Source organism: Agelaius phoeniceus, chromosome 26, assembly GCF_051311805.1.
Source record: "Agelaius phoeniceus isolate bAgePho1 chromosome 26, bAgePho1.hap1, whole genome shotgun sequence".
Taxonomy (NCBI): Eukaryota; Metazoa; Chordata; class Aves; order Passeriformes; family Icteridae; genus Agelaius; species Agelaius phoeniceus.
The window spans coordinates 2845244-2869492 of record NC_135290.1 but is presented as its reverse complement, the minus strand read 5'-3'; the positions used below and the strand labels follow the sequence as shown (position 1 = coordinate 2869492).

General features: G+C 59.8%; 2 protein-coding genes across 2 annotated transcripts; one reads left to right on the top strand and one right to left on the bottom strand.

The window, feature by feature from the left end:
* Positions 1-1536: 1536 nt before the first annotated feature.
* IGFBP4 (insulin like growth factor binding protein 4) lies at positions 1537-10331 on the top strand. The gene is made up of 4 exons (XM_054649871.2): positions 1537-1989; positions 7618-7772; positions 7889-8023; positions 8330-10331. Exons 1-4 carry the CDS (start codon positions 1614-1616, stop codon positions 8456-8458), a joined length of 795 nt encoding a protein of 264 aa, XP_054505846.1. The 5' UTR covers positions 1537-1613; the 3' UTR covers positions 8459-10331.
* A 1724-nt stretch (positions 10332-12055) lies between these two features.
* TNS4 (tensin 4) lies at positions 12056-22469 on the bottom strand. The gene is made up of 12 exons (XM_054649840.2): positions 21977-22469; positions 18210-18636; positions 17650-18059; positions 16756-16842; positions 16197-16316; positions 15855-15947; positions 15524-15601; positions 15064-15135; positions 13927-14095; positions 13561-13629; positions 13314-13340; positions 12056-12811 (listed from the first exon to the last, which is right to left on the bottom strand). The coding sequence occupies exons 1-12, from the start codon at positions 22467-22469 to the stop codon at positions 12682-12684; spliced, it is 2175 nt and encodes a 724-aa protein (XP_054505815.2). The 3' UTR covers positions 12056-12681.
* Between the last annotated feature and the right edge of the window lie 1780 nt (positions 22470-24249).

The window sequence follows — 24249 nt, the reverse complement described above, 5'->3', positions numbered from 1 at the left end:
AGGACTGGGGGCATGGGGCTGTCCCAGGCAAGGACCTGAGCATCAAACACCAGCACTGAGCCCCTGCATGGACTCAGAGCTGTGTTGGGTGGGGGCAGCACAAGTGTGGGGGGCACCAGCCCAGCCCCACTCAGTTTTACAGGATGGTGCTGGGATGGTGCTGGGACAGGGACTTGGAGGAGCAGTGTCTGGGCAGAGGTGAGGGAACACTGTCCTCCCCTGCGTGCCCCCACTGCCTGCAGACACAACAGTCTCCCTGGCGGGCACTCAGTGCTGCCAGGGCCTGATAAGGTGCCACAGCCTGAGCAGGACTGGGCACCTGTTTGGGTTTGGTCTCTGCTGGGACACTGAGTCAAGGCTGGTGCCTCTGCCCCGAGTCAGGGCCACTGTGCAGCAGTGCCAGGCAGGGCAGGGGCTCAGAGTGGTGCTGTGTGAGGATACTTTGTGGGGCCTGGGGCTGGAGGGTGTGGGGGACACAGACCCTGCTTGCCCCTGTCTTTGCCTGCACTTGCTGATGCCCAACTCACCTGCACGGGAGAGAGAAGCTGGTCTTGAGAGCCCTGGTGGCAATGCCACCAGTGCTGTCACTCAAGCCTCAAAATGCCACTTTGAGCACTGGATGTACTCACCCATGAGGTGAGTTTGGGCTTCTCAGCCTGTATGACAGGCAGCTCTGCTCCTCTGGTCCCACCCACTGCACTGACCCCCACACCAGGGCCCCCCTGCCACATCCAAGACCCCCGTGCTGTGCCCACGCCCCCCTCCCCACATCCAGACAGGTCCCCCCAGTTGTCCCAAACCCGATTTTGACTGCGATGCCCCAGGGCGCAGCTCGGGGGTCACCAGCCCCGGGTGATGCTCGGGCACTGTCCCGCGGGCACAGGGGCTGCTCCCCGCGTCTCTGGGTTCCCGCCCTCGCCCGGTGCAGCGGGGACTGGCGGGGCCGGGGTCCCAGGAGGCAGCCGGGGCTTCCGCCCGCTCCCGCTTTTCCCGAGTAGCCACTAGGTGCCGGCAGCCTTCAACCTATCCCGGGCTGTGCGGGGCGGGGGGCGCGGGGGGCTGCGGGACCGGGGCCAGGTGGGCTCGGGGGCCCGGCGGGGCCGCCCTGGGCCGTCCCGGACACTCCGAGGCCGAGCCGTGCGAGATGCTCCGTTATCAGCAGCACTTCTCCTCCCTCCGGGACCCCCCACACCCGGAGCCCGGAGCCCACCCCGGGGGTCTTGGCCGCGTTCCCCGCGCTGCAGCCCCGCACGGTGTGACCCCCGTTCATCCCGGTTGCTCTCGGGACTGAGCGGGGTGGAGGAGGCGGGTGGTTCGGGTGGGCGCCGCGGGGCCGAGGGCTCCGGGCCGGCTCTCGGCGCTGCTCGGGGCTGCCCCGCCGGTGGCCTGGCCGCTGAAGCCACCGGCGGTGCCGGTGCCGGTGTGGCCGCCGCCGGGGGGAGCGTCGCTGCCCGGTGGGTTCCCGGTGGCGACGGGGGCGGCCCCGCCGGTGGCCCCGGTGGCGGCGGCGGGAGGTGTGGCCAGGGGCCGCATAAAGCCGCATAAAGCCGCCGCCGCCGCCCCGCGCCCGCCGCCAGCCGAGCGCCGCGGAGCGGGGCCGGAGCGGGGCCGCCATGCGCCCGGGGCCGGGGCTGCCGCTGGGGCTGCCGGTGCTGCCGGTGGTGCTGGCGCTGCTGGCGGCGGCGGCGCGGCCGGGCAGCGGCGAGGAGGCGATCCAGTGCCCGCCGTGCTCGGAGGAGCGGCTGGCGCGGTGCAAGGCTCCGCAGGGCTGCGCGGAGCTGGTGCGGGAGCCGGGCTGCGGGTGCTGCGCGACCTGCGCGCTGCCCCGCGGCACCGCCTGCGGCGTCTACACCGCGCGCTGCGGAGCGGGGCTGCGCTGCTACCCCCCCCGCGGCGAGCCCCGGCCCCTCCGCACCCTCATGCACGGCCAGGGCATCTGCACAGACCTGGCCGACGTCGAGGCCATCCAGGAGAGCCTCCAGCCCCCAGGTGAGGCGGCGGAGGGGCGGCAGAGGGTGGGTGCCCAGGGTGGGTACCCTGGGTGGGTGCCTGGGGGTCCTTGTCCCTCGCAGGGGCAGTGGCATGACCCCTGTTGGCACCAACCCACTCCCTGCTCACTCGGCAAGAGCTGTGGACTCATCAGGGACCTTCCCATACTTAGAGGGAGCTGAGAAAAATGATGAGGAGTGACTTTTACACGGATAGATTGTGACAGGGCAAGGGGAAGGATTTTAAACTAAAAAGGGAAGATTTAGATTAGATGTTAGGAGGAGATTCCTCCCTGTGAGGGTGGTGAGGCTCTGGCACAGGTTGCCCAGAATATTTCTGGGTGCCCCATTCCTGGAAGTGTTCAAGGCCAGGTGGGATGAGGTTTGGATCAACCTCATCTGGTTGAAAGTGTCCCTGCCCACGGCAGGAGGGTAGAACTGGGTGGTCTTTAAGGTCCCTTCCAGCCCAAACAATTCCATGACTCTGAGAGGCAGGATGGGATGGGACAGCACAGGATGGGAATGCAGGGAGCATGTTCCAGGGAAGGAGCAGAGGCAGGCTGCAGGAGACCTGGCACAAGTGGCTCACATTTGTGCCATCCTTACCCACCGAGGGCACAGCAGTGTCACAGCCACTGGCACCACATGTGCTGGAGAGGTGAACCTTCACCTGCTGTGCCCTGGCTGCAATGTGGCCCTGGACCATGGGACAGTGGGACAGTGTCCTGCAAGCACCTGCAGCCCTTGGGGACACATCCCAGCTGCCAGGGAAGCTCCTGTTGCTCTGTGACCTCTGGGATGCTGCTGGCAGGTCTGGCTGCACCAGATCTGTTTCCCCCCTGTTTTCCTGGGGGGAAACAGGAAAGAGGGCAGGGGGCACCTGCTTCCCTCCAGGCAGGGCCAGCTGGGAGCTGTGTGTGAGCTGTGTCTGCCCTGCTAGGCTGGAGGAGCTGCTGCCCGTGTGCTCTGTCTGCCTTGCAGGTGGTGGTGGTGACCCCTGGTGCTTGGGCAGGATTTGGGATCTGAGAGGGAAGCCAGCAGTGGGAAGCCACCCCAGAGCTGTGCAGGTCACACCATGGCAATAAAGCTGCTTCCAGGGAATCAGAGTGGGGACCTGGTCCATTGGTGGTTCCCCTTTCCCATCCTGCAGGCTGTGACCAGGACCATGTCCCCTGAAGCTGGGGAGTATCAGCCCAGAACAATCCACATCTGGCCTGACCCTGGGTCCCCACGTGGGGTCACTTAGAGCTCCTTGAGGGGCAGAAGGGACTGGAGCAATGTTTGTCCCTGCCCATCCAGGGGGCTGGATCCCACTTCCACTCCCTCCTTGCATGTCTGATCCATGGCAGCTCCGTTGTGATGAGTGCCATTCATGGATAGGCCCCTCTGGCCACCCCTGCTGGGACAGGAGCTGGCTGGGAGTGCTCAGAGCCCCCCTGTCCTGCCTGTCTGTCCTCATCCCACATCCTGCAGGAGCTGTCTGGGCTCCCTGGCCCGGGGCTGCGCCGTGCTGCCAAGCCCTGTTGGTTTTGGCCGTGCCCCGTGTAATGCAACATTTTTTCCCAGAGCCTTTAGGAAACAGCCTTGCATTTTTTCCCTTCCTTCCCGCGGTGTTTTGGCTTGGCTGGGGATGGGTGGGTGGCTATGGCAGCCGGGTCGCCCGCCGGGCACCGTGCTAGCCAGCAGCCTCACAGGCAGCAGGATGGGCCAGAGGGCAGCAGGAGCCCCTGTGTCCCGGACAGGATGTGGGCAGGACACCCACAGAAATCGATGCTGTCCCAGTGGTACATCCCAGGCATGGTGGGAGCGTGGGGCTGGGGGCTGCAGGCTCCCACACAGCCCTGCCTGGCACAGCGAGGGCACCCTGGCATGGCTGGTGTCTCTGATGCCCCTGGGGACCAGCAGAAGGGAATTAAGTGCCCGTTGAGGGGCAGGGCTGTACGGAGCAGGTGCCCCCGGCTGTGCCCGCGGGGCTGAGCGGTGCCGGCGGCTGGGAAGCGGTTAACTCGTACAGTAAACATTTTGTCTGGGGGCTCTGGCCGGGGGGCTCCGCATTCCAGGGAAGAGGCTGGGATCAGGGGGCTGGGCTTTGTGAGCAGTCGGACATGGCTCCCGGCTCCACAGCCAGGAAGAGCCTCTCTGCTCAGCCGGGACCTGTGGCACCCACAGGATGTGACTCTCAGGAGGTGAGGGAGCAGTGGCTGCTCACCTTACTCGAGCAGGTCTGGGCACCTCGTGCTGGACCCTGGCCCTGCCAGCTCATGGCTGGCTTTGGGATCCCACTCCTCAGCCAGAACCCTGTGCAGGGCCGGCTCCAGAAGGTGCCAGCCCCGTGTTTCTGTCACAGCTGGCGGGTGGTGGTGGCTGAGCCCATGTGTGGCAGCCAGGAGGAGGTGAGGACATATTCCCCAGCACACACGATGAGTGATTTAGTGTTGGGTAAATGATTATGTCTGGGAAAACCTGACCCATGGGAGCTGCGTTCATCCCGTGTGGTCTCTGTAAGCTGGGACAGATCCTGTTTCCTTTCTGTGTGCACTCACAGGGAGGAATGGTGGTGGCTGAGCCATGGCTGGACAGTGCACAGGCAGGGAGGACAGGCTGGGTTCTGCCAGGCAAGGCTCAGCCATGTCCCAGCTGTCCCCTGGGCTGGGGGCTCACCAACACTTGGGTTTCTCCAGGCTGGGTGCTGCTCCTGGCAAGGTTCTGGTCCCTCTGGGGAATCACCTGCACCTGCATTCCTCACTCCCTCTGCTGCATCCTGACCTCCCCTCCCTCGGTCCCACATTGGGCACTGAGGTGGGAGGTGCTCAGCCGTGTTTGAGCACGGCATGGGGACGGGCCAAGCTCCCAGCTGGCATCCCAGGCCAATGGGCAGTAGGTGCCTGTGTCTGCACCTCTGCCACCCCCATCCCTGGCTCCCCACGTTCTGCCAGAACCAGCACTTGGCACAAAGAGCACGGCCCTCCCAGTGCTGGCGCCTGCCAAGTCCAGAGCCCAGGAAGCCAAGAGCCAGCACTGCCACAGTCCTGCCAGGACCACCCACAGGTGACACTGGGGGCGCTGGAAAGGGACATGGAGGGTGCTGGGGCTCACTGTGGCTTGTGCCACACTGGCCACACACATGTGGATGTCCCTTGTGCCCTTTGAGGCATATGAGGTCCTTGGTGCTGGGGCTGGTGGCACAGGGGGGAGCGGGGCTGGAGCTGTGGGGGTCAGTGACACTTGTCTGTCCCCAAGGACACACACGCGAGGTCGCAGGGCTTTGCTGGCTGCCCCAGGCTCTGCTCCCACGGGATCCGCGCGGTGGAGCCGGAGCCCTTCCCGCTCCCTCGGGCTCAGCGCTGTGAATCACAGACTCGGCACGTGACCAACCTCATTTGCAGCTCCCGTTAATTGAAGGCGATGCTGAATGACTCGTTTGTGTGCCCTGTCCACAGGCCGGCAGGAATCCTCCTCCTCCTCCTCCCGGGACAGGCGGTTGGTTTATGTGTCCAGCGAGGTCAGCCCCCGCTCCCATCCTCTTGGCACCGCAGTGACCAGAGAGGCTTTCCTTGGCCAAATCGGGACCCCCCTACCCTCCATGCCTCCAGGGTGGTGGTGCCCATGCAGAAGCGGCAGACTGGGTGGCATCAGGGCAGTGTGGGGTGTGGCAGCTCTGGGCTCCACACGCGTTGCTTTTCCCGAGTCTTTGTGCTGAGGGTGAGTTTTCGGATTTCCAGGGAGGCGAGAGGTCCCCTGAGCTGCTGTGTGTCACTTAGCAGGGGGACAGTAACCCCAAGGGCAGGGAGGGAGGGATGCTGAAGCTGCCGTGAGAGCCGGGGACCGCGGGTCCCGAGCGAGCGCTGTCAGGAGCCGCCTCGCTGCCCGGAGGCACCGGCGTTTCATGTGACCTTATGAAAATGTTATTGGCATCTGGTTTTATTTAAGCCGGGAGATTTGATGCTCTGGAGGCGGCTGGCGGGGGGAAGAAGGGGGTTTGGCTGTGCCGGCCACCGGTGAGGGCTTCCCCTGCGGGGGCAGCGCCGCTGCCTCCCGGTGCTGCCTTTCCACGGCGTGGGAGCAGCGCATGGAGGTGCAGGAACTTCGGCACGGTGGTCCCCCACGGGTGCCAAATCTGCCCAGCTCTTGCTGTGTGTATCCCCACAGGGATACAGGGGAGGAGCATCCTTGCCAGAGTCACCGAGCTCCCGGCGGGGCTCTGCCACCAGCGCCCCCATTGCGCCACAGCCTCGTGGTTGGTGCCGCCGGGGGCTGGCGCTGGCACTGCTCTGTGCAGGGTCCTGGAGGCTTTGGGTTCGTGTTTCAAATTTCAAGGGCATGAGCTATTTCCTGGAAAAAAAAAATGGACAGATTAAGCAAAAAGCAAATAACACCCACGAGGGAGGGGGCTTTGATTGGGGCTTCGCTCTGGACTTTAACCGGGCCCCCAGGAACTGGGCCAGGAGCCCTGCACTGCAGGGACCGAGGCAAGAGGTGCTGGTGGGAGATCAGGACCGGGATGCCGTGGGGATACAGTGGGCAGGAAGCTGTGGCTCTAAGCCCTCTGCCTGCCTGTGGGAAGGGCCAGCGCCGGGTGTCACCCAACAGCCCCTGTGCTGGCACTGTGAGCCCCTGGGTGTGACCCTTGACAGTGACCACCCCCTGCCTGTTTGGAAGGTGTTCCCTGCTGCCAGCTGCAATATTGATTTGTTTAAGCCCAACCCCATGATAACCTCAGCCACTTCCCTGTACAGCCCAGGTGGACTGGGGGGCAAAACACTCCCTGGGCTGTGCCTGACGCAGCTCTGAGCACAGGAAGAACCCTGGTTCTTGGGGTGTTCCCCCTCCACAGAGTCTTCACGGGCCCCAAACCAGAGGAACCGGCAGCTTTTTAAAAAGCTAAAGTCACGCTGAGCACTCGTCTCATGACGCTCTGTCCAGCTGCCAACATCTGGGCCGGCAGCTTGGCTGCGCTCCTGGCGCAGGCGGGGATGCCAAGTGCCGCCTTTTGGGATCGGCCCCGCGGGAGATTAACTTTCTTATTCCAGGAATTTCTTCTTTCATGTCTTGGCGAGGGCCGTTCCCCGCAGCAGAGCACGGCTCCACTCCCGGCCGTGGCGCCCGGTGCCGCCCCGGGCCTGGCGGGGGCTCAGCTCCACCCCGGTGCCTCCACTGCCACTGCAGCTCCTACAGGCAGATTTTGGGAGGCGCTGAGGTGTCCTGGAGCTCACTGTTCGTGTCTCAGCTTCCAAGCCTGTAGCTCCAGAGCTGTGGGTGAGCACCTGGTGGGGTGTGGCTGGCAAGGGCACAGCCAGACCCAGCACACTGGAGCCACTGCCCAGCACTTGCAGCGGGCATTTGTGACCCTACAATAACAGACACACGGCAAGAAGTTGTTAGCTGTGGCTAATGAGTAGGAAAAACTCCCAGGAGTCTTTCCCAGTGCTGCAAGGAGCCCAGCCCAGTGCAGTGGAAGGGGCAGGATGGACCCAGGGCTGTGAGTGACACTTGTAGGGACCAGAGACAGTGATGTGGCACCTGCCAGAAGCCACTGCATGTTGTTCCTCAGGGTGCAAGTGGCACTGTGGACACTGGGACACCGTGGGGGCTCTGTGGCACTGAGCCCCCTTGGTCTGTGTCTCTGCAGAGAAGGAGGAGATCGACCACCCCAACAACAGCTTCAGCCCCTGCAGCATCCACGACCGCAAGTGCCTGCAGAAGCAGCAGGCCAAGAGGGTCAACAACGGCAACAAGATGCGCAGCAGCGGGAGCCCTCACCACCGCGAGGACACGCGGGTCATGGTGAGCCCCAGGAGGGCTGGGGAGGGCAGGGAGGGTGCTCCAGGGTCAGGGTCCTGTGGCTCAGGGCCTGGAGCATGTGCCAGCCCTGCAGCCAGCTCAGCCTTCCCTTTGCCCAGGCACAGGGCTCGTGCCAGAGTGAGCTGCACCGGGCGCTGGAGCGGCTGGCGGCCTCGCAGACCCGCACGCACGAGGATCTCTACGTCATCCCCATCCCCAACTGCGACCGCAACGGCAACTTCCACCCCAAGCAGGTAGGATGGGCTCTGACCCGTCACAGGGGGCTGGGAGGGGCATGTTGTAGAGCCAAGGTGAGACTGGGAGGGGGGCGTGGATGGAGGGGACAGTGACAAGGCATGGCAGAGCCTGCCTGGCTCCTGGCTTTGGTGGGAATCACCCTTTGGGTGCTGGGGGCCCTTTCCAAAAACCCCAGGTGGGATGGGGGTGGTAAAGCCCCAAAGAGAGCTCCTGGTTGGGTTGCCAGGCAGCCCGTGGGGTCCAGGCTGGGTGTCCTTGACCGAAGCCATCCCCACAGTTTATGACCAAAGCCATCCCCACAGTGTCACCCGGCGCTGGACGGGCAGCGGGGCAAGTGCTGGTGCGTGGACCGCAAGACGGGGGTGAAGCTGCCGGGCTTCCTGGAGCTGAAGGGGGACTTGGACTGTCACCAGCTGGCCGACAGCATGTGAGCGTGACCGCGGTGGCCCCGCGCCGTGCAGGGCCAGGACCCCCGCCGGGGCTGCCCAGGAGAGAGAAGGAGAGGGGACGTGACTGCTGAGCAGTGCCGGGGGAGCCCGGGATGCGCCTGGGATGGCGCCGCGCTCCGCGCCCGCGGCACCGCCATGACCACTACAGCCACCGCCAGGGATCCACCCCGGCGAGCGCCGGCCGCGCCTCCATCCCGCACGGACACGGCTTGGATGATGCTGCCCGGGCTGCCTGGGTGGAGTGGGTGGGGGGCACCCCTGATGCTGCTGCTGCTGCTGCTGCCCCGTGGTGCCCCCGGTGTTCAGCCTGGCCCCGCAGGTAACCTCGGACACCTGGCAGCTCGGGGGGCGCGGTGGCAGCAGCGCATTTGCGGCTCAGTGCCCTCCATGCCACACCTCTGCAGGGGCAGCAGCAGAAGTGCCTCATCTTGCCCTCCCTGGTGGCGAGAGGCTGCCCAGGCAAGGACTGGGGGGCCTGGAGAGACCCCCCTGCCTGCATCCCACCCCGAGTGTGTGTGTGTGTGAAGGGCAGTGTGGCCACTCAGAGCAATAAGAGACCTTCCCCCACCCTGCTGCAGCCCCCCAGCCCCCCAGCCCAGGTCCTCCTCCCCATGGCCCAGCCCCATCCCACTCCCTGTGCAGGGACAAAGCCTCTCATCCATCCTGTCTCCCCCTCCTCCCTCCTGGGGTGAGGGGGTCGGGATCCCCAGGCAAGCAGCATTGAAGGGAAGGTGGAGGGGTGAGGGATGCCCAGGAAACACATCCCAGGGGGAAGAGCTTCTTTTGGTTTGAGTTTTTTCTTTCTTCCCCAAATTTTTTAGTATTTAAAAAATGTTGTTGGTGGGATTTGATAAGTGACTGTGTGGCCCCAAGGCTGGAATTCTCCATCCCCAGGGACTGGGGCACTGCAGTGATGGCTCCTGTCTTCTCTTCTTGGCCAATGTGACAAAACTGGGATGGATTCTGGAATGTCTCCGTGATGGGATCTGATTTCACCAGCACAATGTTCTCAGCTGAGAAATTGTCACTGGTTTTGTACCTGGTTTTTCTTCTGGGATGGAAATTTTTCACATAAAAATGCCATGGAAAGTGTGCTAAAGACAGAGGGGACTTCCCCAATCCCCTCCTGACCCACCCTCTGGCTCCATCATGGCCTCAGTGGTCGGTTTTGGTTTTCCATGTGGATTTGTCCTGTCCGAGGCCCCCCGATGGGAACGAAGCGTTTCAGTTTTAGTGAAACACCCTCTGCCCTCCTGATCCCTGCCTGCCCTGTGCCTGCCAGATCCCTGCCTGCCCTGGCTGCCCGTGGCCCTGCTCACACACAGCTTCTAAACTGAGTCCATTTACCAGGATGGTCCTTGGTGGGAGGGGGGTCCCTGTCCCTGCCACCCCTCAGAGCCCCCGCACCAAGGAAGGGACTCCCGGGGCCAGTCCCAGTGCCAGTCCCAGTGCCAGTCCCAGTGCCAGTCCCCTGTGGCAGCACCACAGCAGGACACAGTGCAGTGACAGTGTCAGCCTGGTGGCCTCGGCCACTCCCCGTCTGCACCAGGGCGGGTCCAGCAGGGCCTTTCCTGGTCTGGGGGCTCCTGGCAATGCCCCAGGGCACATTCTGTGTCCCGCTCCGAGGGCTCCAGCGTCTCGTAGCGTCTCTCCTGTAGTTTAGGGCTGTATTTACACACCACCATGTACCAGTGTCCCTCACCCCCAGCGTGTCCCCTGGAGCCCAAGGGGTCCCTGTCCGTCCCTCCCAGGCCAAGCCCGTCCCATCAGATTCCCGTGTAGCACCGACCTTTTGCAGTACACTTGAACCTTTGTATCCTCAAAAAAGGTAATTACTGTATTTAATTTCCCGTTATTTGATGTGTTTCTGTCCAGTGTGTTTTATCTTTTATGGTTTTAAATTATGGGAGGGGAGGGAGGCAGAGCAGGAACGAGGGGGCTGTGGGGTCCCACTGGTGTGGGGACAGGCTCTGGTCACCACCTCTGCCCAGGGACCTGCTCTGGGTTTGGGGTTCAGCAGCCCTGCAAACCCAGGAGCCCACGAGCCTCAGGAAGAACTTCCCTGAGCAGGGATGGGGTGAGAAACAAATAATTTCTTGCTTCCTCATGACTCCCGGCTCAGTGTCTCCACCGGTGCCACTGCGAGGATTGTCACTGTCGCCCCACGCAGCGCCACCGAGCAGCGGCAACGGCGCCAGCCTGGGGAGGGGACCCTGGACCGGCTTCAAAGTTCAGGGGCACACAGGGACAGGCACCGGCTGCTCCAGGGACATGGGCTCGTGGCCAGGCAGTGCTGCAGCCCGAGGCACCATGAGCAGGTTCCTGCTGGTGCCAGGGCGCACCGGGCACCTCCAGCCCCGCTCGGTGTTTGGGGAAGGTGTCAGGATGCAGGCGGGAGATGCCCAGGCACAGGAATTGCGACAGCCGCGCACTTCCCGGTCACGGCTCGGCTCTGCCCCAGTGTCTGCCGCCAGTTCTGCCCAGGGTCATGGCTCAGGAGGTCGCTGAGTCCGTGTTTGGTGGCTCCTGGGGTGGCTGGGGTGGCCAGCTGGGTGCTCTGGTTACCGGAGCCGGGCTGCGGGCGGTGCTGGCGTTGTGCAAACAGCACCGGGATGGGCTGCAGCCAATACAGACAGCCCAGAAATCTGCTGGCACGGCAGATGGGCCTCCTGGAGCCCAGTCCCATGCCCTGGCCCTGTGCTGGTGGCTACCAGGGCTGGCTGGGCTCGGTGGGGCACCACAACCCCCCAAAGCACCATGAGGAGCCAAAGCCTTTGCCCGTCCCCATTCCCAGTTGCTGGTCCTGACCAGCAAAATGATAACAACAGAGTCCTGCTCTGGGGGTCCTGGGACTGCCCCAGGGTCTCAGGGCTCAGGACCCACAGCCCAAACTGCCTGTGACCTTGGGGAGCTGCAGCCCCTTGGTTCCTGCAGCATGATGGGGAGAGCAGAGGCATCTGGATCCCTTGGGCACCAGCTCCCAGGCCCACCCTGCAGTGCTGGGTTGAGGCTGAGCAGAGCTCAGGGCAGAGGGGCTGGGGGGACAAAGCTGCTGCTGTCTCCTTCTGGTGCCCCATGTGCTCCCCCTGCAGTGACCCCAATATCTGTTCTGGTCATTGCCAAGAGAGGCCATAGCTGGACCCCTTCTACAGCCTGACTGGAGCACAGGGACTCTGCCCTGTGTGCATCTGTTCAGCTGCTCTGGAGCAGAGCAAGTGTCTCCATTGCTGCCATCCTCGTGGTGTTGTTGAAAAATATTCTATGGCTTTGTTGAAAACACCCCTGCGAGGGTTTGTTAACATGGGGGCCAAAATTAAACCAAAGCAGAGGCACCAAATGAGAAATAAGGTAGAGAGGAGCGTGGTGGCCTCAGAGCTGCTTTCTGCTCTGAGCTACAGCACGAGCTGACCCTTCAGCTGCTGCAGATCATGGCAGCACCGTCTTCCTCGAGGCCCTGCCAATTTACGTCATCTGAGAATCCGGCCCAAATTCAGGCAAGTCATTTCCAAAAACCCGATGATGTTTCACTGTCATGGAAATGTCACCATTTATTTCCCAGCTCTCTCCAATGCTGGGAGGTCGAGCCCCGCCCGCAACCCTGCACTGCGTAAAAGGGCAGGAGAATTTCCCAGCACCAGGAAAAATGCGCTGCTCTGTCAATTCCTGCCTGTGGATGCTGCTTGCTCCTCGAGGGAAGCAGGTTTCCAGCAGGACTTAGTCATTTTATACACTTTGATTTGCAAAGCTGCCTCTTTGTGCTGCTCAGGGGGCGATTCCTCCCCCAGATTTTCCCTCCCTGCAGCACTGGGGTGTCAGGGCTGAGTCCCCAGCTCAGTTCAGCTCCAAGACCTCCCCCAGCCCAGACACCTCAAGAACAGGGAATATCATGGCTGGTGGAAACCCCAGCCAGAGCATTGTGGTCCTTCAAAGCAGATAGTCCAGTTGAGGGGCAGTGGTTCCATTGAGAGCACAGCTCCCATCCCTCTCCCAGGGCAGCCAGTGCCCCATGGAGAGGCTTGGAGGGGCATCTCATCCCACCAGAGCTGAAAGTCTTTAGCTGAGGCTCCTGATGCGGTGGTGCATAACAAAAAATTTCAAAATACGTGCTGTTGCCAAAATGCAACCCAGAAGCAGGAGAAGGGGAGCAGGAGAAGCTCAGCAGTGTGTGGGCAGCTGCTGGCCCTGAGTGTCCCAGGGCTGTGTCCCTACGGGCTGGGCAGGAGCTGGCGGAGCAGGTCGATGACAGGGGACACTGGCTGCACGGTGTCGTACTCTGCAAACAGGTGACAGAGGTTCTCCGAGTCTGTCTGGCTTTTGGCCACGAACCCAAAGATTCTTTGTGAAAGAAAAGAGGCTTATTCAGTTTGCATCCAGGAATCTGAAGGAATAGGCTGAAACCAGCCCAGCCACAAAGCCAAATCCCAGTTCCAGCAATTCCACCTTGGCCCGCTCCCCAATCACGTTTCCTTGGAAGCCAAGCAGCCGGGAGGAGCATTTTTGGCAAGGCTTCCCCAGCTGTGAAAAGATTCTTGAGCACAAGGTAGAGCCAGATATAAACTCACTTCCTGAACCCAGCACAAGTCCCTGGGAAGGCTGTGGGATTTGGATGAGGGGTTCTGCATGAGGGGATGTGGAAAACTGGGCTCAGCCAAACCTCTCATCCAAACCTACAGAGCAACCCCCCCTAAAAGCTTCACCCATCAGTCCCACGCCTCATCCTGCCACCATGGTAACTTCTATCACATCCCCTCCTCATTTTTGAGCTCGTTCTTTTCTGCTCTGCAATGCAGCCACTTCCCAAAGCAGCAGCATTGAGAAGAGCAGTCCCTGCTCTTACCTGGAGGACTTGCAGTACTTCTGCCACCTGGGGGAAGAACAGAATGGGAGTTGCTCAGAGGCTGATGTTTAACTCATTCCATCAGCTGCAAAGCCAAGGGTTGTGTTTAGATCCACCCCAGCACGGTGTGCCCAGGGCAGTTTTATGGGATTTGGGATCTGAAGTGGTGCAGAGGCACTGGGAACCACAGGGAAGGGAGCACAGCAGTGGTGGGTGGTTCTGACAGGCATGGCTGCCCAAAACTCACTTTCTGTTCTCAGGGTCCATCCCACAGAACCTGATGGCAGCCAAGGGGTAGTGTCGTCTGAAAAACACCCTGGAAGAGGAGAGGGGATCGTTAGGAAAGGGAAGGGCCTGGGAAAGGACACGAATTTTCAAATCCTGTTGTGCTTGTGGAAGACTGAGGCTCTCAAGGCATCCCAAAACCCCAACCCTGAGTGCAGCTGGTTCCCTGCCATGCCACCAAACACAGCATCCCTTGCTAAAGGGCCACACCCATCCCTGGGTGGTGACATGGATTTGTCCAACCAGGACAGGTTTTCCTGAGGCTGGGCAGTGAGGAGGGAGCTGCCTCTCCATGAACCCCCCTCCTTTGGCCCATCCAAGCTCTTACTTCCTCTGGACGTCGGTCAGCGTGACGCCCTGCTCCGCCACCCTGAAGTGCACCAGGGTTGGGGTGGGCAGTGTCTCCAGCTCCAAGGTGCAGGAGATGCCCTTCAGGATGGCTGGGGCTCCTGTCAGCGTCTCCACGTTCACTGAGTTGAGGTACAGGACGTTGCACACTGCAAGGACAGCACAGCTCAGCACGGATGTGACCCGGGCCAGAGGCAGGGCTGGGTCCCAGGGGTCATCCTGCAGATCCCTCACATGGACCCGGGTCAGGTTTGTTTTGATGAAAATTAAAAGATTTGGTGACTCAGAAATTCTTCACTAATTTAGTTTGGTTTGCTTTAATTCTTTGCACTAATTGTTGTAAAAGTCAAAGTATTTAATTTCCCGTTTCTAAATGTCACATTTGCTGGGTTTTTTTTTTTCTGTTTATTACATATTTCCTTTAATGAAAAGCAGAAATACCCCAAGCTAACGAAGGGCTGACAGCCAACCTAAAACATGACATTTCAGGCTGATTGAGCTGTTTAAAGGGCTGTTCTGGGTCAAACTAAACTTTCCAGCCTGCCAACTGATTTTTCAGAATTTCCAGCAAAACAAAGCAGTCTCCAGCTCCCCAGCCTGCGTTGTGACCCGTCCGTGTGGTCTCCTGCCCTTCATTCTTTGCTTTCACCTGGAGCTCACCCAGGCTGAGGTGCACAGACCCTTCCCCATCCTGCTCTGTCTTTCCCACACGTGCCCTGTAAGGGAATTTCACCAGCCCCTGGCTGCCCATCCCTCTCCTAAAGCTCCAGCTGTTCCACCCCCATTGAAGCCCATCAGGAGAGAGGCTCAAAAATCAGGAACTCTTTAAAACCGTGGAACCCGGGGGTCTTTTATCAGCCTCATGACCTCAAGAGCTGTGTTTTCAAGCAACTTGAGGACTCAAAGTTTCCCTTCCTTAAAAATATCAGGTTTCCTTGCAACCCAGGGAAAAATCTGCAGAAATCCTGCAGTAAAAATTCAGTAAAATTCATTTTACTGCAGCTATCTCCAGCCCCATGGGAAGCTGGAGGGGGATGTCCCACCAGTGCTCACTCCTGCTGCTGTCACAGCGTGCCCAAGGCTGTCCCCAGGGCCAGCAGCTGGCTCCTGTCCTCACCTGCAGTTTTCCTGGCCAGGGACAGGGCAGGTTCAGGAGCACAGTCAGGGCTGTCCTCTCCATCAGCGAGATCTGCACAAAGGACAAGCAGGAGTGATGCCACAGCCAGGCTGAGCTCGTCACCTCTTTGGCCTTTCCTTATCTCGCAAGAGGCTCAAAGGCACAGGACCACTCTAATTGCAAGGGTTTAGAGCAGTAATTAACTTAATTGTGCTTCATTTCCCTCTCCATTCACCTCTGATCTCCCACTCCCACTTCCCTTGCCCCCAGCGGGAAGGAGCCACCGCCCTCCCGTCCCCAGGTCAGCTCTGCAGGTCCCTGCTCCACCTGCAGCCAGGGGAGCGGCCCCTCGCAGGCACCCGGAGCGGGGCTCAGACCCCTCCCCACGCCAGGACCTCGCCCACCTCCCCGGAGCAGCGGGAGGGGCCGCCCAGAGCCTCCCTCCTGCTGCATCTCCTACCTCGGGTGGGGATGCTGAGCTTGCAGGGCAGGGCCAGAGGGGTGATGGAGTGCTGGTACACAAAGGCAGAGAGGCTCCCTGCAATCAGAATTGTGAGTTTGGGGGGGCTGCTGCCTGGAGCCCCCCACCCACAGGCCTGAAACAGCGTCCCCGTAGGGAGATCACGTTCCTGCTTTGGAGGCACGGAAAGGGCAGGCAGGACCTGGGGCTGGGGGGTTCCTGTGCTGGCAGGTGTGCAGCACATTCACCTGGTCCTGGCTGGTGCTTCCAGGGGCTTTGGGAACAGCTCCTGGGGCTGCCAGGGCTGCTGTGGGCACAGCACCATCCTTACCAAAGTACAGCTCCTCGCTGGCGCCCTTCAGGTGAACCCCTTTGGTGGAGGACTCGATGAGGAAGTGCCGGACGAGGTCACTGCTCTCCTCACCTGCAAGAGGAACCGCAATCAGCATCAGCAGCGGCCCCAGTGCCACTGTGTCACCCCTGGCCACCCCAGAGTCCTGTCCCAGGGCATCACTGGAGCTGCTTTGTGCCACCATCATGGTGCCAGCCCCTGTGAGAAGCGGACACACAGAGGCTCTCTGCCACAAACCAGAGTGGTTGGCTTCTCTGTGGGTTTATTCTGAGTAATTTCAGTTTAAACCCTTGAAGCAGCCCCCCCCATGCACCCCCTTACCTGTCTGGCTGCCCGAGGGAGAGCCAGGAACCTTCATGGCCAGCCCGAAGGAGCCCCGGAAGGAGGTGCTGTCCCTCACCAGGAACGTGCCCGGCTCCTTGTTCCTCAGCAGCTGGATTGCTGTCAGAGCACAGGCAGGGGCTCAGCCAAACACAACAGGTGGGAACTCCCTGCCCTGTGCCCTGCTGCTCTGCAGGGAGTCCCTCCTTGGCAGCAGCAGGAAAAGCTCTGGAGCATGTGCCAAGGACACGCACATCCCTGGTGTGCCACCAACTGCAGCGTCCCTGCAGGGCCCTGGCTGGGTCCCACGGGTCCCTGCAGTCCCCAGGACACTCAGACCCTGCCCAGGCCATGCTGTGTGACAGGCAGGAGAAGCTTTGCTGGGCTTGGAGGACACAGAGGGGCCATGACACAACCCTTGAGAGGGTCCCTCCACACCCATCAGCCCCCAGCAGGATTCGATTTGCCCCCACTGAGTCCCCACAGGGACACTGGGGAGCTCTGGGGACAGGCCAGAGCCCGAGGTGGGGTCACACCCACAGAGCCTTTCCTGCCTCACCTCGGTCCCTGCTGATGCTTGGCTTGAACCAGAATTTGGATGTGTCCATCACAAACTTCATGGTGGGCTGCCCAGCCTTCAGGGGACCTGCAAGAGACCACAGGGTGTCAAGGCCAGCAGGAACCTGAAGGACTTCCCCAGGTGGCAGAGCCCAGTAAAGACATTTCCCTCTCAGGGTGGCCAGGGCTGAAGGCTTTTCAATCCTTTTGAATCCTTTCCTCCCCACTCCTCAGAATAGCTCGTTCTCCATGTAATTATCTCTCTTGGCAGGCTGTGATGTAGTGCAGAGAGGGTCACATGGAATCCCCTGGCAGTGCCAGCCTGCCCAGCCCTGCACAATCCCCTGGACCATGGGATTTACACCAGGATCTGACCCTCTTGCTATTCCCATAAAGATTCCAATTAAAACCCTCTGCCCTGAGAGCTGCCTCTGCTCATCTCCTCCAGAGAACAATAGCCCCAGTGTCTGCCCTTGAATGAGGGACCTTGTGAACCCTGGTACCTTTTGGTGTCCTCAGAGCCAACGGGAACCCCAGCCCCTCCTCCCAACCCGCTCTGGGTCTGCAAACAGGACAGCACAGCACAGAATGATGTTTCTCATTCTCAGGTGCTATAAATAGGTGCATCTGCATCTCCTGGAGGGAGCAGAGCATTCCTGGCTGCTGAGCCCACGTCCCAGGACACCGGTGGGCAGAAAGCTGTGCCTAATCCTGGGTCACCACCCTCAGCCTGGAGACCACCCGGACCACGGGGAAACACAGCAAGCACCTCTCATCCTTTGTGTCTATAAGCAGAGGGAATATAAGCAGCTAAAGCAGAAGGAAAATGGGGTTTGCCCCCCATTTCCCAGCAGTTTTGGGCTGTGCACTGCTCCCCACCCTGCCCGTGACTCACTGTCTGAGAGGCAGCTGAGGGTGGGTGCTGACTGCGCGTTGTTCAGGCCCCCGAGCCTCGAGGCCGGGCTGCAGCTGGCCAGGGGGGGCTGTTTGGCAGAACTTGGGGGGGCTCTGGCCAGCTGGGGGGGTCCATCTCCTTGTTCCAGGCACCCGTTCACCAGCAGCACTGGGATGTCGGCGGCCGAGGTGAGGATGGAGGGGGGGCAGCTGCTGGCCTGGCCCTTCTGGGCCAAGGAGGTGCTGGGGGAGCTCCCTGCCCGGGGCTGGGGGGAGCTCTGGCCAAAAGCCTCCCTGGGGTGAGCCACGATGCCTGAGGAAGGGGAGCAGGGGCTGCCCAGGGAGCTGGAGGGGGACAGGGAGGCAGCGGCCGAAGCATCGGAGTCGTCGTTGTGGAGCGAGTGGGTGCTGCTGCAGGAGGGAGACAGAGCACAGATCAGGGGGTTGTTCACACACAGAAACCCTGCCAGCCACTGCACCAACCCTGCAGGGCATCATCTGCCAGCCCAAGGAATGAGGGACTGCCCTGTGGCCCTTCCAGCGGGCACAGGTGGCATTTACCTGCCCAGGATGTAGCTGGTGTCAGAGCCAGGGCTGGTGGAGAGCTGGGACACCCAGCTGCCCCTCTGCCGGGCCCTCAGCACCTGCACGGGCTTCAGCAGGTTCTCAACACCTGGGGAGCTGCTGAGGGCCCCGGGGCTGCAGGAGGCTGTGTCCGTGTGTCCTGCCAGGCACTGCCAGGGAGCGCTGCTGCTCTCGGATGCTTTGCTGCAGCTCAGCGTGGCTGGCTGGGGACTCGGGGGTCCGGGTGGGCTGGAGAAAACCACGCTGTCACCGGAGCTGTATTTGCCTCCCAGTGGCCCTTTTTGGGGCAGGAAGCTGTTGGTCTGAGGGGACCTGGAGAAGGGGGTGCCTGAAGGGCTGGGGGAGCCCTGTGGCAGGTCAGGCCCCGTGGCTCTGCCTGGTGTCAGCTCTATGTACTTGATGTCTGCAGAGAGAGAGAGAGAGAGGAGCTCATGAAGGGTCTGGTGTGTGCAAAGCTCTGTGAGGAACATGTGTCTGTTCTTCCTGCTGGGAATTTTGGCTCCCCCTCTGCAGGGCTGGGGGTCCAGCAGCGTGTTGAGACCCTGTGGGGGCTGATTCCTCACAGAGCCCAAGGTGAAGCGATGCCTTCAGTGCTGGCAGGCTCCCAGGGAAGGGGAGCGGTCACGTCTGGCTGCTCAGACCCCCCTCGCCAGCATTACCCAGCCAGGGCCTGCTGAGACCTGCAGCCAGAGGAGGGTGTTCCCTCCAGCAGCTGCTCTGTTTGTACCTGACTCAAGAGAAAAACACCTGGCTGCTCCCCCCGGGGTGACGTCAGGTTCAGAGGGTGGCCCTGCACACCCTGGGCAGAGGGGATGTCACCTGGCCCCAGGTACAGCTGGGCCAGTGAGGCAGTGACAAATCCATGTGGCACAGGGGCAGATACAACATCCTGGTGTACAGCACCAGCCCTGCTGGCAGCAAGCACAGACCTGGCAGGGGCTGGCTGCTCCCTCCTCCTTTCTCCCACCCTGCACAGATGTCTCTGGAGCAGTCTCTGTGCCTGTGTCCTGCTCTGGGATTCTTTCTGCTCAGAGCCAGCCCCTCCACTTGCCATTAGTGACACAGGAACGCACCTGACAGCATCTCCTGTCCAACAGCATCAGTGGAACCTCACAGCCAGCACCAGGAGCGCCTGGTGCACATCAAATCCAGGCTTCCTTGGATAAAGCCAGCATTTCTGGCTGAGCTGGAAGAGCCCTTTTAGCAACTCAGACTTGATTTGAGTGCTTGCAGCGATGGCAGATTCATCCCATCCCAGGGGAGCTGCTCCTGTGGTTAATCACTTAATCACTCCAGAGCCAGAGGTGTGCACCTCCCTTCCAGCCTGGACGTGCCCAGCTTCGCTTTCAGCTCCTGCTTCTTGCCCTGCCATGGAGTTCAGCAAAGTTCCCCTTCTCAAAGGTGTTTCTCAGAGAGGGAAAATCCTTTTTGCTGCAGCAAAGACAAACTGCTCTGACAGCCCTGAGCTCCCTGCCCGTGGTGTGACAGGTCCTGATGGACCTGCTGTGTTAGCAGCTCACAGCATCAACCTGAACTCTGGGGCAGGGAGCTGGATGAGCAGGAAAAGCACAGGGCTGTACAGAAGTGATTCCCTGAGCTCCTTTGTGCCAATCCAAGCAGAAAATTGGATAAACACAGCCAAGGAGGCACTGGGTGTGCCAGGAGGGCTGGTCCCCAGTGGGGACACAGCTGGATCAGGGCAGAACAGAGCCAGAGCCAGAGCCTTGCCCCTTCACAGCCCTGTTGCCAGCAGCAGCTCCTCCAGTGCCCAGCCTGGGGGCAGCTCTGTGTCCATGTGCCCTGGCACCAGTGCTCAAACCCTTGCAGTGAGCTGGCCAGATTATGTTTGTCAATATCTCCCCAAAATGAGAAAGAAATGGGGATTTTAATTGTTCTTTAAAGAACTGACAAGAGTCTGCACACCAGGCTCAGGAGGCCTTTTACCTCCTACTTCTCTGCCTTTGCTCCTCTTATCACCTGTGGTTAAACCTCAAATATTTGCTCAAGACCTTGGCAAGTTTTCCAGCATCAAGGAGTGGCAAAAGTGCCACAAACACGGAGCCCAGATGTCACGCAAGCCGAGGTCTGAGATCTCCTTTCTCCTCTAGGATCTAGGAGGATCCAGAGGGAACAGAGCCTCTCATGAAAGTGCCTCCTGTTGCTGCAGCATTTCATAGATTGTGCTGAGCTGGAAGGGGCCCATCAAGACTGAGTGCCATGTCTAAAGCTTCCTCATGTTCTCCACTAAAAAAGACAAGAACAGGCCCCTCTCACCTCTCTTGGGCACCCTCAGTCCCTGCCACCCTCACACCAGGGCACAGGTTGCAGGGCTGGAGCAGGAGCAGGTGAGTGAACACTGCACTATGGGAGGAAGTTTGTGTAAAAAAACCAAGAGCTGTTAAGAGAAAATGAAAGCTGGAGTGAGGCTTTCCCCACTGAACTCGTGGCCAGCTTTCCAGATGTTCAGTTCTAGATTCTCCAGACCATTCGCACGTTACCTCTGGAGCTGCTTGGGGCTCCAGCCCCTGAGCAGTGGAATGGGTCAGGCAGTGAGCAGCCAGAGCTGGATCTGCACTTTGGCACAGTATTTTATCTGCAAGGCCACCCTGTCCATCCCAGCAGGAAGCAGACACTGTCTGCTCTGGAACTGCCTGGCTCCTGCAGTGCTGCTGCCTTGCTGCAGCGCCAGCACCCTCACACCCACCTCATCCTTCTCCTTATGTTTGCATGAGGGCTCAGGGAGAATTTTTTTTTTTTCTGTCTTTAACATCCTCACATTTGACTTTGCTGTGGAAAGAAGCTTGGGGACTGATTGCTGAGGTATTTCCGTGTGTAAAGGCAAGGATGGGCAGTAAAGCTTTTGGGAAGCAGTGAGGCTTGAGGCACCTGAACCATCCTGAACCTGTCCTGTCAGCAGTGTCAGCTCCCCATGTGCTGGGGCTGCCCCATGCACAGGGTGTTGAACACCCAAAATGAGCAGGAGAGCCCAGGCAGGAATAAAAAATGAGAGTTTGGGCTGCAGGGATGACAGGGAAGAGTTGCACAAGGGGTCACATAAGGCACTGTGAGCAGAGACAGGGCTGGTATGTGCTGCTGGTGCCTTGCCTATGCCAGGTATGCTGCCCAGGGAGTGCACAAGCCCTGGCACAAGGGTTGGGAACACTTAAATGGGATGGTTGTGCAACACCCGATACCTTAGCCCAGGGCTCTGGAAATCTGGCTGCAAACCCATGTGCTCCCACAGGTCAAGTGTGACCCTGGGAAAGGTTCTGCTGCCCTTGAGGGGAGCAGGGTCCTCACTGGGCACCCAGAGCCCGTCACTGGTGGTGACAGCTGGGATTAGAAGTTTTCCAACAGCTGCAAGTCCCATTTGTAATGAGAATTGTTTTCTTCAAACACAGGGAAATGAACATCAGGTAGAACCAAAAGCTGTTTTCCCTGTTCCTTTCTGGACCCCTTTGAGCTGCCTGGACATGAGATACATCAACAGTGATCAGAGAAGGGCTGTGGAAGCACCGGGGTCAGGCAGAGCTTGGATACACAACTGCTGCTCCTTAATATGGAGCCCTGATGTCAGGACACTGATCCTCTGGGGGACAGCAGGGAATGTCCCTGGTGCCCATTTCCAGCCTCCCCAGGAGCACAGGACCTTGTGTGGGTCCAGGGGACAGATGTGTGCCCAACCAGGCTCTGATTTTCACCAGATGGGAGCTTTGGTGACCCGAGTGCTGCCTTTGCCTCACCTATTGCCTCCTGCTCCTGCTTCTTGGTGGCTGCAGCGTCACCCTGAGCAGCAGGCTGGCCTGCAGCCCTCACTGGCCTGCACGGCAGTGGCTGGAAGGTGGGATCAATCTCTAGGATCATCTTGTTGAGAGTCTCTATGGTTATATCCAGAGAGGGAGACATTGGCTGGTCCTCAGGGTCCGTGCTGTTGTTCTCTTCCTCCTTAGGCTGGCTCGGTGCAGGGGGTCTCTCCAAGGAGGAATTCTGCTCGTCCTTCCCCTGCGTGCGGGCAGCCACATGCTCTGGCAGGGGCTGGGCTCCACACCTGGGGAGCAGGTGAGCCTTGGGGTGCACCATGGAGGGGGGCTTAGTCCAGCTCTCTGTGGAGTAGTAGACGTACTTGCCCGGCAGCCTGGGGTACCCAGCTGGGTGCAGGCTCTTGCTTTCCTCTGGTGAGGAAATGCACACAGTCTGCCCAACACGCAGCACGTGGGATTCTATGACCTGTGACATGCTTTGGTTTTCCGCTTTCACAGCTCAGAGGCCAAGGGAAACCTCCTCCTTCTCCTTCTGCTCCCTCCAGCAGGGACCTCAGACCCCGTCTCCAATCCAGTCTCCAGCGGAATAGGAATCTGAGGAATGCAGAGAGGAGTGGTTACACAGGCATGCCCCGGGCAGGAGCAGACTCCAAATCCCCGTTTTTATGGACTTTTCCACTGGAGTGAAAGCTGGAATTCAGCTCATATGAAATCAAGTCCCCCTGTGCTGCTTTTCCAGCCCCTCCAGCCTCTGCTCCCAGCGCCACAGTGCAGCCGGGCAAGCACATGAGAGGCTCGTTGGCAGCAGCTTTTCAGGATACAGAGGCCTAAAATGGAATCCTGCTTTTATTTGCTTATTTTTCTGGATTAAGAATGAAATGAAGGCTCTAGCAGCCTTCTCATGGGAGCCTGACCCCCAGGAGCCAGCAAGGCTGGAGCCCTGTGGGGCAGAGAGCTGGAGCTGCCTGCCAGGGCAGTGTCCTGCAAGAGGGTGTACAGCTAATCCAGGATTTCATTTTCCTGGTACAACACAAGTCTGGAGGCCTGTGGACGTGGCTGCTGCCTCAGTGGTGGTGCTGCTTGAGGACTCTCACTGCAGATAGGCTTTGAATACTTTGCTTTAAGCAGAAAGTGGTTTTTTATTCCCCATTATAAACCCTTATGGAATGAGGTTGGCTTCCCTCAGAGGTCTGGGAAAAAGGGTCTTAGGATGCTGTTTAGAGGTGGGGAAGTTGTCTTGCTGCATCAGCAATCAAGTGGGGTTCCCCCATCTGCTGCTCCCCTGCTGCTGGGCAGGAGCTGTCCCTCTGCCTTGGGATGAGGACAATAACCCTGCACCCCTCTGTGCCCACTGTGCCAGCCCAGATCTCTGTGCTGGGGACATCCAGGCCCAGCACAGTCCCTGTGTCAGCACCACACCATCCTCTCTGGCCCCTGGGGAGGGCAGCCCTGCTAGGGACCATGGGGGATGCAGAATTCCAGAGCCAAAGCTTTGCTGGCAGGAGTTGATGCCCCAGCTCAGGGCTCCCTCTCCACATCCTGTGCAGATCTGGTGTGTGACACTCACAAACAGAGGGGTACACTGTCACAGACATCTTTTATGAAAAATCCCTTCCTTAGGATTTTTCTTACTGAAAAGCTGAGAGGTCTCAAGAACAAAATGTAAGCAATGATTATCTGCTGCTGTGGAATGCAACAGGTGGGTCTTTGATTAGCCCATGTTAGTTGTTTCTAATTAATGGCCAATCAAAGTGACCTGCCTTTGTTATCATTCCTTCCTATTCTATTCTTAGCCAGCCTTCTGATGAAATCCTTCCTTCTATTCTTTTAGTATAGTTTTAATATAATCTATATCATAAAATAATAAAACAAGCCTTCTGGAACGTGGAGTCAGATCCTCATCTCTTCCCTCATCCTCAGACCCCTGTGAGCACGGTCATTTTACACTTAGTAAAATATTTGTCCTGCCCTGCACCAGCCTCCAATGACAGACTTATTTACTCTCTTATCCCGGGCTGATTAACGATGGAGTCACAGGATTAGGAAGCAGACACATTGCTCCCAGGCAATCCCTCAGCCCCGTGGGCGCGGGCAGGAGCTGGGCTGGTGCCCTGCGTCACCGCCCGTAATCAGTGACTAATTACCCTGCCAGGTGTCGAGAGCCGGAACGGGGGACGGCTCCAAACAGGGCAGCTCTGCCCTGGCTGAGTTATATAACCCCGGAGAAGCCCCATATCTTGCTAGAGAGACACCCG

Bases quoted from the DNA above. Each gene is read 5' to 3' on its own strand.
- IGFBP4 (XM_054649871.2), top strand. From the start codon at position 1,614: ATGCGCCCGGGGCCGGGGCTGCCGCTGGGGCTGCCGGTGCTGCCGGTG. The intron at 1,990-7,617 runs GTGAGGCGGCGG...GTGTCTCTGCAG, and splicing joins GGAGAGCCTCCAGCCCCCAG to AGAAGGAGGAGATCGACCAC. The intron at 7,773-7,888 runs GTGAGCCCCAGG...CCCTTTGCCCAG, and splicing joins GCGAGGACACGCGGGTCATG to GCACAGGGCTCGTGCCAGAG.
- TNS4 (XM_054649840.2), bottom strand. From the start codon at position 22,469: ATGTCACAGGTCATAGAATCCCACGTGCTGCGTGTTGGGCAGACTGTG. The intron at 18,637-21,976 runs GTGAGGCAAAGG...CTCTCTCTGCAG, and splicing joins GCAGGAGCAGGAGGCAATAG to ACATCAAGTACATAGAGCTG. The intron at 12,812-13,313 runs GTAAGAGCAGGG...TCTTTCACAAAG, and splicing joins AAGTACTGCAAGTCCTCCAG to AATCTTTGGGTTCGTGGCCA.